This window comes from Dothidotthia symphoricarpi (assembly GCF_010015815.1).
Source record: "Dothidotthia symphoricarpi CBS 119687 unplaced genomic scaffold P153scaffold_2, whole genome shotgun sequence".
NCBI classification, from domain to species: Eukaryota; Fungi; Ascomycota; class Dothideomycetes; order Pleosporales; family Dothidotthiaceae; genus Dothidotthia; species Dothidotthia symphoricarpi.
The window spans coordinates 1,678,525-1,690,825 of record NW_022985009.1 but is presented as its reverse complement, the minus strand read 5'-3'; the positions used below and the strand labels follow the sequence as shown (position 1 = coordinate 1,690,825).

The 12,301-nt window shown below is 53.3% G+C and overlaps 6 protein-coding genes across 6 annotated transcripts; 3 read left to right on the top strand and 3 right to left on the bottom strand.

Moving 5' to 3' along the window:
* The first annotated feature begins 22 nt into the window (after positions 1-22).
* P153DRAFT_108275 (uncharacterized protein) lies at positions 23-595 on the top strand. Its single transcript, XM_033661888.1, has one exon. The coding sequence runs from the start codon at positions 71-73 to the stop codon at positions 521-523; it is 453 nt and encodes a 150-aa protein (XP_033528643.1). The 5' UTR covers positions 23-70; the 3' UTR covers positions 524-595.
* On the bottom strand, positions 350-5,107 carry P153DRAFT_307301 (uncharacterized protein). The gene is made up of 4 exons (XM_033664666.1): positions 4,425-5,107; positions 2,435-4,378; positions 1,839-2,384; positions 350-1,788 (listed from the first exon to the last, which is right to left on the bottom strand). The coding sequence occupies exons 1-4, from the start codon at positions 5,012-5,014 to the stop codon at positions 714-716; spliced, it is 4,155 nt and encodes a 1,384-aa protein (XP_033528642.1). The 5' UTR covers positions 5,015-5,107; the 3' UTR covers positions 350-713.
* Positions 5,108-5,259: 152 nt separating this feature from the next.
* On the top strand, positions 5,260-5,544 carry P153DRAFT_280213 (uncharacterized protein; the record flags this gene model as incomplete). The annotated part of the gene is made up of 2 exons (XM_033663061.1): positions 5,260-5,319; positions 5,371-5,544. The coding sequence occupies 2 exons, from the start codon at positions 5,260-5,262 to the stop codon at positions 5,542-5,544; spliced, it is 234 nt and encodes a 77-aa protein (XP_033528641.1).
* Positions 5,545-5,599: 55 nt separating this feature from the next.
* Positions 5,600-7,055, bottom strand: P153DRAFT_307294 (putative translation initiation factor). The gene is made up of 2 exons (XM_033664665.1): positions 6,409-7,055; positions 5,600-6,362 (listed from the first exon to the last, which is right to left on the bottom strand). Exons 1-2 carry the CDS (start codon positions 6,921-6,923, stop codon positions 5,699-5,701), a joined length of 1,179 nt encoding a protein of 392 aa, XP_033528640.1. The 5' UTR covers positions 6,924-7,055; the 3' UTR covers positions 5,600-5,698.
* A 407-nt stretch (positions 7,056-7,462) lies between these two features.
* Positions 7,463-8,366, top strand: P153DRAFT_281126 (Aldo/keto reductase; the record flags this gene model as incomplete). Its single annotated transcript, XM_033663130.1, has 2 exons — positions 7,463-7,981; positions 8,031-8,366. 2 exons carry the CDS (start codon positions 7,463-7,465, stop codon positions 8,364-8,366), a joined length of 855 nt encoding a protein of 284 aa, XP_033528639.1.
* A 914-nt stretch (positions 8,367-9,280) lies between these two features.
* Positions 9,281-11,312, bottom strand: P153DRAFT_428072 (MFS general substrate transporter). Its single transcript, XM_033672702.1, has 3 exons — positions 11,171-11,312; positions 10,725-11,077; positions 9,281-10,670 (listed from the first exon to the last, which is right to left on the bottom strand). The coding sequence occupies exons 2-3, from the start codon at positions 11,057-11,059 to the stop codon at positions 9,380-9,382; spliced, it is 1,626 nt and encodes a 541-aa protein (XP_033528638.1). The 5' UTR covers positions 11,060-11,077; positions 11,171-11,312; the 3' UTR covers positions 9,281-9,379.
* Positions 11,313-12,301: the final 989 nt, after the last annotated feature.

Here is a 12,301-nt window from a genome sequence, read left to right as displayed (position 1 = left end):
CGAAGGAGATACTCCTTCTCCCTTCCCCCAACTCTCCACCGCATGCATACTTACACCCACCCCAACAGCCATGAAACGATACATCACCAATGTACCGTCCTCGAGACATACCACCGTGCTGTTGCCGCTCAACCACCTCCCTTGGTTCACCCAAACCTATACAAGGACGCCTGCATCTCGCCAACAAAGCGCGCTGCGAAGCCCCTATGTCAAAATCAAGACCAAGGCACAAACACGTAGAAGAAGAGTGTCTCTCAACCGCACGCATGCAGAGGAACGAGGGGACAGCCTCGATACAACATCTGCACACCTTGCAACAGCATGTTTGATATATCACATCTTAATTCACCAACCAACTCTTTACTCCATTTTGCGTTCTTGGTGCCTGTTGACTCCTACTCATCTTGCAATGTGTCCATCCATCTCCTTCAGAAAAGCGACATGGACATCAAAGCCACCTTTACAACTAGAAGCATACCAGGACATCTACAGAGACAGAACAGGAAGTGTCCAAGCAGCGTAACAACAAGGAAACATCTCACTTCATTCCCCAGCACACACATCACTCACTCCAACCCAAAACCACAAGTCAACAAGTCAACAAGCGACAAGAACAAAATATATACGATTTGAATTTGCATTTCCCATTATCAGCAGACCCAACAAAAAACGCGAACTACAATTACACCCCATTCCATGCCCATCCTCAAATCCTACAAAACCCGACCAGCAGTCGACGACGTACTCCTATCCTTAGTCTCCACCTTGCGCAAGCCCTTGCCAGCCGTGATCTCGCCAAGAAGCGCGCCGCGACTGGGCACTCCACCGGGCGCTCTCATCGAGGGCATTGGTGGCGGGGGAGGGGCTCCCGCACCGGGGGGTGGAGGCGGGCCGGGAGGCGGCGGGGGTACAGAGCCTGTAGGCATTGGTGGAGGTGGTGGGGCGCCTGAGGGAGGTGAGGTTACGGCTGGGCTTCCAGAGCGGGAGTCCTTGTTGTCGAGTGAGGAGAGTGGGCGCGGTGGTGCCATGGTGCCGAAGAGGATGGAGGCGAGGTGTTTGGCGCCGCCTGAAGGAGCGTCTTCTTCGTCTGAGGATGAGTCGTCCGAGTCGACGACTGACCAGTCGTCGTCGTCTTGTCTGCCTCGTGTGCGAGCGGGGGCGGCGACGGGCTCGTTGAATGTAGGAATCGTGGCCTTGTTGGCGTTCTCTTGGGTGAGACGGTGGAATGGGTTGGTGGAGACTTCGCTGGTGCTTGACGGGAGTGGTGGTGTAGAGATGGCGCTGTTTTCTTGGCTGGACATGGCCATCTTCTTCAGGAACGGGTTCTTGGTTTCGGTATCGCCGTGTCCAGGATGGGGGCTGGTCAAGGACGACGCAGGCGGGCTGGCGACGGAAGACGGGGGTGTGTTGTTCTGAGTAGCTTGGGGCATTGGTGGTGCTTGCGGCGGTGCCGTGTCTCGTGGCAGTTCTTGACTAGCGGTGGGTGTAGTGTCTTGCGGAGTGATGTTCTGGGGACCATCATCGTCATCTGATGAATCCTCATCATCAAGAGCCTCCAGTTGCAGTTGCAGCTGTCGTTCGCGTTCACGAGCGGCCTCGATCTCGGCACGTTGAGCGGCCAATCTCGACTCCTTCTGCTTTGCCTCTTTTTGGACACCTTCCCTACGCTTCTTCTCCTCTGCTTTCTTGAGTTTGCCTTGCTGCACTTGCTCTTCCAAGGCACGAAGCCTGGTCTGTGCAGCCTCACGTTCCTTGGCCAACTCATCTTCTTGTCTATGTTCCTCTTCCCTGATACGGTTGTTAGTATAAGCTGGGTCGATAGTTGGCGATATACATACTCCATGCGCCTCGTCTCTGCTTCTTGAGCCCCCTGTTGCTCGCGGATCGCTCTCTCAGCTATTTCATTCTCTGCTCTCTTTGCTTCCGCTTCGGCCTGCTGGACATCGTGTTGTGCAAAGTCTGCCTTGTTCTTACGTGAGGCCGGTGGAGGCGGTGCTGGCTTCTTACCACTGCCCTTCGACGAGACAGGTGGTGCAATTGATTCATCGTTGAGCCTTCTTTCACGTTCTTCTTCGCGGCGAGCATCTTCTTCCTCGGCTTGACGAAGCTTCTCCTCGCGCTCCTTCTTCTCTCGGTCTGCACGCTGTTGAGGTGTTTCGCCGGCTTTTGTTGGTGCTCGGATACCCAAGGCAGCCAGGCGTTCAGCCATGCGCTGCTCAGCTTGTTGCTTAATGAAAGCAGCACGCTCTTCAGGGGTCCTAGTGGCTGAGGTAGCAGGACGTGGCGTGGTTGTAGCGCTACGAGCAGGGCTATCGTATCGAGAAGACGACACGGAACGGGGTTCTTCTGAACGAGCTGACGGCCTATGGTTGTCGCGTGACGAGCTGTGCGTTGTTAGTTCAATACTTGATCCTCGTGAGGAATGACTGCTTACTCTTCCTTGCGAACGCGAGACGCTCGGCTGCTTCGCTGGAGATCGAAGATGAAGTCCTTGACCTCATCTTCTACCCCCAGAGCTTCCTCCCACCTACGTCGTTCGTGCTCACTGCTGTTGTCATGCCCTCCTTCCTTCAGACTTGCTTCCAGTCCCTTGGTGAACTCATTGACGCTGTCCTCCACATCACGGATCATGCGCTCGTTGTTCTCCTTCTCAGCCCTGATACGCGAGTTTTCTTTTTCTAGACGCTCCGTTGCAGCACCAGTATCGTCGCTAGCAGGAGCTGGCCTTCCAGTCAAGGCGGCAGAACGTGCTTGCATCATAGCTTTCGCGCGAGCCTTCAAGCGATCTGATTCGGTCACGGCGCCACCAGGGCCAGTACCAACGACTGACGATGCGGATCCAGGGTGTGCTTTCGCATCCTTGAGTCTGAAGAGTTCTAGTTGCGCTTCGGCGATTTCGCGCTCAGTTCGGCGCACGTTGGATGCAAGCTCCGGCAAGCGATCTGTCAGATTCTGGAGTTGGCGCTTGAGAGCGCGACGCTCTGCATCCGAATCGGTTGATCTTAGAGACGCCTTTGGATGAGCATCGATATCTTCTTGTATCCTGCGGATGCGACGATAGAGATCCTCAGCCTCTCGGCGGTCTCGGCGATCAAGAGCATCGTCCTCGTCTGCGCCATTCTCGTCCCGAATGTCCATTGCGTCCAAGAGAATCTGCTTCTCCTTGACCGATTTCTTTAATTGTTCGAGAGACATCTCATCTGATCGTTCTGGGGCAGGACTTGGAGATGGTGATCGACCGTCAGCCCCAAGGCGATGCCTAGCGCTCGAACGATATCCGATGTTGTCGTCGTTGTTCCGGAAAACAGTGGCGTCCTTGCGACCACCAGCTGCAGGACTTCCAGCTCGGAAAGAGTGGGTCTTGAGGTAGCTAACACCAGTACGCTGAGGTTGAAGGAATGCGCCAGAGTTCTTTCTGTCCTCAGCGTCACCACGAAGCAGAGACTTCATTGCACCAATGGAGTCGTTGATGTTACGTGTAGACGGAGGGATCAACTCTGGAGGAAGACGGTTAGGGACGGGGTATCCGTTCAGCTTACGATAGATGAGATGCATAGCTACTGCGAATTCATCGAGATTAAGCCGGCCGCGATCAGCAGAGTCCGCGAGTGTCCATACTCGTTCAAGATCAGGCTTCGGAAGCCCACTTTGTCCGAGGATCTCAATAGCTTGCTCTCCACTGATATATCCCTTCCCCATGCCGTCCCAAGCCCTGAACGTGTCGTCGTACAGCTTCTTCTCGCCCTTTGTGATAGCCCATGGGATGGTCGCATTTCCAGTCAGGCCAACGGTAGTGTGGTTGCTGCTCTCCCTCCCCGTCTGAGGCATCATGCGCGCAGCAAGAGACTCGATGTTGGGCAGCCCCGTGGCAGGCGTGTTGACCAAACCCCACTGACCAGGAAGGCCTGTTGGCTGCGCGTTGAGAGGGGCCATGCCCGTCTGATTGGGGGTCAGATTCGACCCAAAACCAGTAGGCATCGGAGGCATGGGCGGTCTCGGACCATTGTAGCCTCCAGGAGCCTGCCCGAACCCGGTGGGCTGCGGCTGCATCATAGGCATTTGACCATATCCAGTAGGCTGAGGAGCTAGAGAAGACAGCAGCTGGCTGTTCGACGCCTGCGGTTGGGGCTGCTGGATTGTAGGGACATTCTGCGAGCTGTCGAACTTGGGCGCGTTACCCGATGCACTAGGGCGGTTCGACTGCTCCTCTGCGACAGCAAACGAGATGATATCCACCATGCCCGAGACCTCGTTCTTGACGCGGTCAGGCAACGTATTCGGCAGGTCCTTGCCCGTCAGCTTGAGGTTGCACAGGTACATGGCGAGGGCGAACTCGGGGAACAAAAGCTGGCCAGATTTGGTCGTGTCGGCCAGAGTCCTATGTTTGTTAGCATCAATTGGTTCGCTGCAAGCACCACACCCACCAGATATGAGACAGGGCATCTCCCGACAGCTTGGAGCGCATCAGGAGGTCACGCGCCTGGTCGCCCGACAGCGCCTGGGAAGTGCCCACGGCAGACTTGAAGAGCTGCTCGAACTTGGCCTGGTCTTGCACCGTGATGAACGACAGCCGTATGTTGGGGATCTTGCCCGTCTTTGCGGGGACGGGCGGGGGCACCGATTGCGACGAGCCTCTGAACGAGTCGGCCATCTGCGCCGAGGTCATGCCCGTGGGCTGTGGCCTCTGCGGCTGGGCGGGAGGCTGCTGCTGGGGCGGCGCGCCTGTCTGAAAGGGTTGTTGCTGGGGCGCCGGCTGCTGGAATTGCGATTGCTGCCCTGGATAGCCGGTGAACTGCGGCTGCAGCTGCTGCCCAAAGCCCTGCGGCTGGCCCGGGAAGCCTGTGTACTGCGGCTGCATTGGACCTCCTCCAAAGCCCGTCGGCTGAGGGCCCAATCCGCCCTGGAAGCCGCCGGGCTGCTGGAACTGCTGCTGCTGTTGCTGCTGGCCATACTGCTGCTGACCGGGCCGGGCGCTGTTTCCGCCCCCTAAGTACGAGTTGGACCCTGAGAACATGGTGGACGAAGTGTCGCGGGTCGAATGCACGGCTTAGGCGTCGCGCATGCGGCGATTATTAAAGATAGGTAGAAGACGCGTGCGGGCGACGGTGGTGGGTGAGGTGGAAGGTTGCGGTTGAAGCCGCGTTGCTCAAGTCTACGGTTCGCGCTAGTTGGGGAGGATCCAGGGATCGTTCGTCATCCAACATGAGCGAACTCGACCAAGCCACGACCACGACCACGCCCTTCTCACCTCGCACAACCATGTCGAACGCCCCGAACGGGAATACACCAGGGTCGCGTCCTGAAGCCGACCTTGCCGAGGTACGACTTTGGATGGTTGCTCAGGAACAACAAGTCCTAATGGCTTCTTAGGCTTTCAAGGAGCTTTCGCGAGGCGAACAAACCGCAGCTTCTATGGAGCAACACCTCGATTCGATCGAGAAAAAGATAGAGGAGCTTCTGGCCCAAGCAGAACAGGCAGAGAAGGACATGGCTGCATCGACAGCCAACAAGCCGCCGCAAGACAAGGGCAAGGATTCGTCTTGAAACTGGATACCTCCAACACACTTCCACGAATACCACGCATAAAATGAATGCCATGCCACGGTCAGATGGGTAGAGGAGTCTTTCGCATAAGTAGCTACAGACATGGTTATAAACATTCCAAAAAATATCACTCCAACATCAGGGTATACATCTCCTAGCAGCCTCCAATCGTCGATGGCTTCACTGTCGAGCCATCCATCTTGAACACTTCATCCAAATGGAACACTCCATCGCTGTCCTTCTCCACCACACCCACCTCAGTGATGATGCCGTCAATAAGCTCAGCAGGAGTGACGTCGAATGCCGGGTTCCACACTCCAATACCATTCGCAGCAATGCTGATAGTCTCAACAACTCCAAGATCCAGACTCACACCATCGTGTCGGGGACCCTTGACCATAGTCACTTCCTTACCAGGTCGCTCCTCGATGACAATGTCTGCTCCGGACTTGGTGCTCAAGTCGATGGTTGTTCTCGGTGCAGCGACCAAAAACTTGACGCCGTGGTGCTTAGCTAGAATGGCCAATGAATAGGTTCCGATCTTGTTGGCTGTGTCTCCGTTCGCAGCTACACGGTCTGCACCAACCACAATACCAGCAATGTTCTCACTCTCTCCTCGTAGTCGAAGCAGCGCTGCCGCCATGGAGTCAGTGACCAGAGTGGCTGGTATTTGGTCATGAACGAGTTCGAACGCTGTCAGCCTGGACCCTTGGTTGTATGGCCGGGTCTCAGAGCAGAACGCATGTTTCAGTGTTCCGTTGGAGTGCAGCGACCGTATCACTCCAAGAGCTGTTCCGTATCCAGCAGTCGCAAGAGACCTGAATGCTTAGCAGGTCATAGTACGTCGCGAAGAAGGTCACTTACCCAGTGTTGCAGTGTGTCAGCATGCTCACCGGGCCCTTCTTTCCAGCCTCAGTGTTCTTGACAATCCACTCTGCACCGTGATTTCCAATGTTCTCGTTGTCGCTCACGTCATCAACTAACATCTTCTCCGCTGCCTGCACATACGCCTCCCTCACTGCATCTCCACTCGCTCCCTCCTTAGCCGCAGCTTCGTCTGTAATCTTCCTCAGCTTCCCTGCAGCATCCGCCAAGTTGACAGCAGTGGGCCTGCTCGTAACCAAATAATCCAACTTCTCCTTGATGAAAACTTCGACTTCTTCCGCCACCGACGAAAGCTTCATATTAGTCAGCTCGACCGCCAGGGCTAAAGCAGCCACAATGGCAATTGCAGGCGCGCCTCGCGTCCGCATCTCTTTGATTGCGTGCCATGCGTCGGTGCTGGAGTAAATGTGGTCGTATTCTTCGGCATGGGGTAATTTGAGCTGGTCGAGGATTTCGAGCTGGCCTCGCGTATATTTGATTGCTTGGAGCACCATCTTGAAGAACTTTGATGTCACGGAGTTGTGTTTTGGAGCTACAGAAAATTTCAAGATGGTGAGCTTTGGGTCGTGATTGCCCCACTTGTACCTAACGTATATGCGGGCGCTTTTGCAGGGGTGTGGGATGGTGGGGTTCGTTTGCGCATACGTCAAGGTCGCACGGAAGAGCTCGACATATCATGTTTGTGCAATTGGTCTTGCTGTGAGCTGTTCTACGTCGTGAATGAGCTTTGAAACTCATGTCAGATGCATGCGTGATGAGAGTGCATCCTATTCGCAGACATTGACTGTCCAGTCCACCTGCCCGACCAATACTTAAGCTTGAAAAGTTGCATGGCGTTGACATCACGACTGACCATACAGAGGTAATGCACGCAGCTAATTAGGGAAAGAGGGATGAGTGTTCTGGTTCTGTTTTGCAATCTGGTATGTTCACCACACTTCGTCTCTCTTACACTTCACGTTTCGCTCTTCGACCATCACTCACAGCATCTTTCAGACATTCTTCAACTATCGCTACCCACAGCATTTCCAAGATGTCGTCGAACACGCTCAGCATATCCTCAACCCTTCCACTCCTTAACTCGTCCGCCAAAATCCCCCAACTTGGCTTCGGCGTGTACCTGTCTCCCGCATCAACATGTGTCAACTCCTGCCTCAAGGCTCTCGAAGCTGGATACCGTCACATTGACACGGCTCAGTATTATGATAACGAAACCGATGTCGGGCGTGCACTCCGCGAGTCCAAACTGTCGCGTGAAGAGGTCTTCATCACCAGCAAGATTCTCAGCGCGGGCAGTGATGTCGAGTCGACATACCAGAAGATCGTGGAGAGTGTAGAGAAGCTTGCTGGAAAAGACGGCTACGTGGACTTGTTCCTTATCCACACACCCAACGGAGGCGCAGAAAGCAGGAAGCTGATGTGGCTGGCACTGGAGAAGGCGAAGGAGGAGAAGATAGTGCGAGATATTGGCGTGAGCAACTACGGTATCCAGCACATTGAGGAGATCAAGTCAATTGGCAAAGTATGGCCACCGACCGTCAACCAGATCGAGGTATGTGTCCACTTCTTCAACACTTTCGAATTGTACTGACAAGCTACAGCTTCACCCATGGTGCCAACAACGCGACGCTGTTGAGTACTGCCAGAAGAAAAACATCGTTGTCGAAGCCTACTGCCCTCTTGTCCGCAACCAAAAGGCCGATGACGAGACCCTGCTCAGCATCTGCAAGAAGCACAAGGTGGGCCCAAATCAAGTGCTCGTACGCTGGAGCCTGCAGAAGGGATGGGTGCCCCTACCCAAGAGCGACACTCCCTCCCGGATCGTCAACAACGCTGAGATCTACGGCTTCGAGCTGGACTCTGACGATATGGCGAAGCTGGATGGGTTGGATCAGGGCAGCAAGGGTTCAATCGTTCAGGCCGTCAGTAACGAGTAGGGGACCAAACTCCTGCTATCCCTGTTAACAAAAGCGTAGTTGAAGAACGGGAGCGTCGAGTCTGTCAGGGAGATTCTGCAACACGATCCCTAGGAGGAATCAGAACCCGAGGAAGTTGACGGTGTGACTAAATTGACCCGCGAACTCACGCGAGAGATGGACGACACGAGTTTGGAAGGAGATGGCGAGCCGGATGTTGTGAGCGCTGCCACGCCCTTTTACCCAGAGGTTCGTACTTCTAGAGCGGGCGTGCTCGACAAAATTGGATTGCTGTGGAAGAGAACCAAAAGGGTGTTTCACGACTGCTTCATGGCAACGGACTAAGATACTGGTGCCTGGTCATGCGATGCTGGATATATAGAAATCGTACTACGCTTTGGAAGTCAATACATCCATCCAAGTCATCATCAGCTGTCGTGAATGCAGACCCCCTTAGACCCGTATGCTGAATTGTAATGAAGAAGGGTGTTTAGGATTCACCTAGCGAGAAAATAAAACACGTCAGACTCCTACATGAATATTTGGCCTATGCGACGGCTCGAGAAAGTAACCATGTAGTCTCAAGACCAAGCCAAGTCGTCGAGAAAGAACTGAACCGAACCACCCTCCCACCTGGGTACTTCTGTCGATGTCACCTTGCTTTCGCAGGGTATCTCGCTGACAAGTCTTGCTCTAGCACGCTCTGGTCATGGCGTTTGTGCATCTGAACAGCTTTTAGAAGGTGAGTCTGATGTAGTCAGGCTTGCGTTATGGAATGATCGTGTGGAGCTGAGAAGTATACCGTGTGATTTTGAATGGAGAAGGAGAGTTAAAAGGAGGAGCGGTATTCGTCATCACGTTATTTCACAGTTCAGATGAGAGGAGTTTGAAGATTCGTATGCGTCTATTGTGTATATGATGATCATTACTTTTGAGATGTATTGAAGGAAAAGGGTATGCCGGGAGGTCTTAGGACCTCTTGAAATATCAAACGCCACGCAATGCAAAACACAAATGTAGGGTGTATGGAGCCCTTAGAAGTTGATGCGGAACCTGGGGTTCGTGCGTATCCGCTGGCCGTAGAACTTGAATAGCACCGGTACGGGGATGAAAGCTAGAGCAATAAATCCGAGCAGCGAATTGCCCCAGCCCAAACCTAGCGCGTCGTACATGTCGAGGCCGATGAGGGGAAGGACAGCGCCGAAGATGGAGCGCAGGACTGTGTTTGCAGCGATGGCGCTGGCGGCGTGCACGGTAAAGGCGTCTACGAGGTATGTTTGAATAGTCATCAGGGCAGTGAGGTTGCCGACGCCGATGAATGCTGTGCCGATGATGGGAACGATCCAATGTACGCCGTAGTATGCTGACCACCCGTAGATGAATATACCGATTGGCATGGAGATTGCACCTGGGAGAGTGAGGACGATCGGGAGGCGGTGCTCAGGTGTTATAACCTCGCCGTTGGCTTGAGCTTTCTTGATGAGTTTGTCCGACATTATTCCCATTGCTGCCATTCCGACCATCATTCCGACGCCGATACCCACAAATGAAACGCCGCTTGCGCCAGATGAGAAATGGTACGTTCCTACGAAGGTGAAGGTCATGGTAGTAAAAAAGAGATACAAAATGCCGTAGTTGATGGCCACGTATAGAGCCATCAGTCCCACAATGGGTGACAAGAAAAGCATTTTCATGGGTCGTGTGATGGCTCGGATAAAGATCTCCTTCGCTGGTAGTCCGCTTGCGAGTTTGGAGCGTAGATTCGGGTTTCCTGTTTCCTTTCGAAGGCGTGCGGCTTTGCGCTCCAGGATTGTGGTGGCATATGTTTCGCGGCCGACAATGTAGAGCGAAATTCCAGAGATACCCCCAGCGATGGCCAGTATCCAGAATACCCAGCGCCATGAAGCTGTCTCGACGAGGAATCCACCGCAAACGGGACCGATGACAGGACCAAGTAGAGGTCCGATTGAATATATCGCCATAGCACCTGCTCGCTGTTGCAGAGGGAACATGTCTGAAACGGTTCCACCCCCGATCGTCAACGGGCAACTTCCAGCGCATCCAGCGAGAAGTCGGAAGGCTATTAACATGCCCATGGAGTTGGAAGCCGCGCAGCCAATGTTGAAGACGATGAACAGCACGTTGCAGATATTGTACAGTAGCATACGGCCATATAGCTCTGACAGGGGCGCGATGATCAGGGGGCCGATTGCGAATCCGAGAATATAGACTGATACGACGAAAGTGGCCATCAATTTGGACGTCTCGTTGAAGGCTGCCAAGACATGGGGAACGCCAGGAGCGAAGAAGGACGACGCCAAGGGTCTACGATACGTATTAGTCAGGCAAGGAACTTCAAGAAAGTAAGTGAGTACGTACGTGATGAGAGTAATAAAGCCTAGCGCGGCTATGATCTGCCACTTCTTCCCCGCAGTCCAATTTTGTGGGTTTTGGGGATCATCTGGGCCATCCCAGTCCACGATATCGGGATCTCGCTCCTCTTCTTGAACCGGCGCCTCGCTCGTCAGAGTTCGTTCACCGCTGTGTACTGAGTTTGCATGGCTGTGCGCGCCCTTCTCCAAGTCTTGGTTGAATACATCTGGTGGGGGAATCAGGTCTGCATCGTGGCCGTGCTGGTAGGCGTCGACAGCTTTTTCGTCTTTGAGATCTTGAGTGTCGCGAACAGGGTTCGGTAATGAGGCAGGTGTTGCCATTGTGAGTGGATGTATACTCTAGAATGACATGTTAGCTTGTGCCTGAAGAGTTCGTTTGTATGTTGTAGGTGTCAGGTTACTGACAAGCACACCAACTAAAAGTAAACCTACCAAACTGTGGAAGAAATCAACGAAAGCGCACTAGGTCTCGTTGTAACACACACTGGCAGTTGATGTAGAAAGTTTGATACAGAAATGTGAAGTGTAGGGAAGCAACGAAGATAAAGGAAACGAAATGAGCAGGGTGCGAGTGCGAACGAAGTGGAATTACCACTGGCCGTATGCACTGTATCTCCAGAGTTAACCCAAGCTACAACGCCCAGGATTGACCACTATTGTCTGAGCCAATTACCTCGTAGCTCCTATGCGTTAAGAGAAGCTTAATCGAGCTTGAGATGGCTAAAAGACGTCTCGGCGTTAGAACGGAAGACGTTTCCAGGCCGAAACTCCGATACAAACGAAGCAGACCAGGGCATTTGTATTTCGTAGATATAGGAGTGCGAAAGCGATGCTCTGCTATTGGTGGAGAAGGCATGTGCCCGCACGGCCCTGGTCTATACCCTTTGTGTAGCCGCGAGTAAGTGTAAAACGGACGAAAAAACACGCGTCGGTGACCGAACGGACAGGCGCGAACATCTCAACATTCCGACCCTCACTTACAAGTGTCTTCATGACTCAATAAGAGGTCGGCCCAAGAACCTGTAAAGTATTTTGCGATTGTTAAACATCATTCGCAACACGTAGTGAGTATAGTTCCTACATGTAACAGCGTGCGCGCACTCAGACTCTCGTGAGATGGCTATCTACCGGTACAGCCAACCCTGCATTTCCCCTCTCCACCGTGCCCCGCATTTGCGGCTTTGTCCATGGTGACCCACTGTTCCCCAGACCCGATCTTTCGCACATCTTCTTACGTACATATGTGGATCACTAGACGTAGACAACAGTTCAGCGTATTTCTTTGGGCAAATACAATCATAACAATCAATCTACATCTAATGAATACGCAGCAGTAACGGTCGTTCATTTCGCACGTCCAGCGTACATGGTAGATGTCATGGAAAGCTTGTGTAACTAGATACAAGTGAATGGGACTCTATACGTCCAGTAACTCATGATGAATGCGCACACCTAGAGACCGACATGATATGCACACTCTCGGTCGATCTCAGTACCAGGACTTAAGGCGCAGCGAAATCTTGCAATAATTTGACAACTACATATGAGATTAAGGAATCTTAC

Bases quoted from the DNA above. Each gene is read 5' to 3' on its own strand.
- P153DRAFT_108275 (XM_033661888.1), top strand. From the start codon at position 71: ATGAAACGATACATCACCAATGTACCGTCCTCGAGACATACCACCGTG.
- P153DRAFT_307301 (XM_033664666.1), bottom strand. From the start codon at position 5,014: ATGTTCTCAGGGTCCAACTCGTACTTAGGGGGCGGAAACAGCGCCCGG. The intron at 2,385-2,434 runs GTAAGCAGTCAT...AACAACGCACAG, and splicing joins TCTCGCGTTCGCAAGGAAGA to CTCGTCACGCGACAACCATA. The intron at 1,789-1,838 runs GTATGTATATCG...CAACCGTATCAG, and splicing joins GCAGAGACGAGGCGCATGGA to GGAAGAGGAACATAGACAAG.
- P153DRAFT_307294 (XM_033664665.1), bottom strand. From the start codon at position 6,923: ATGGTGCTCCAAGCAATCAAATATACGCGAGGCCAGCTCGAAATCCTC. The intron at 6,363-6,408 runs GTAAGTGACCTT...CTAAGCATTCAG, and splicing joins CTGACACACTGCAACACTGG to GTCTCTTGCGACTGCTGGAT.
- P153DRAFT_428072 (XM_033672702.1), bottom strand. From the start codon at position 11,059: ATGGCAACACCTGCCTCATTACCGAACCCTGTTCGCGACACTCAAGAT. The intron at 10,671-10,724 runs GTACGTACTCAC...TACGTATCGTAG, and splicing joins GGCTTTATTACTCTCATCAC to ACCCTTGGCGTCGTCCTTCT.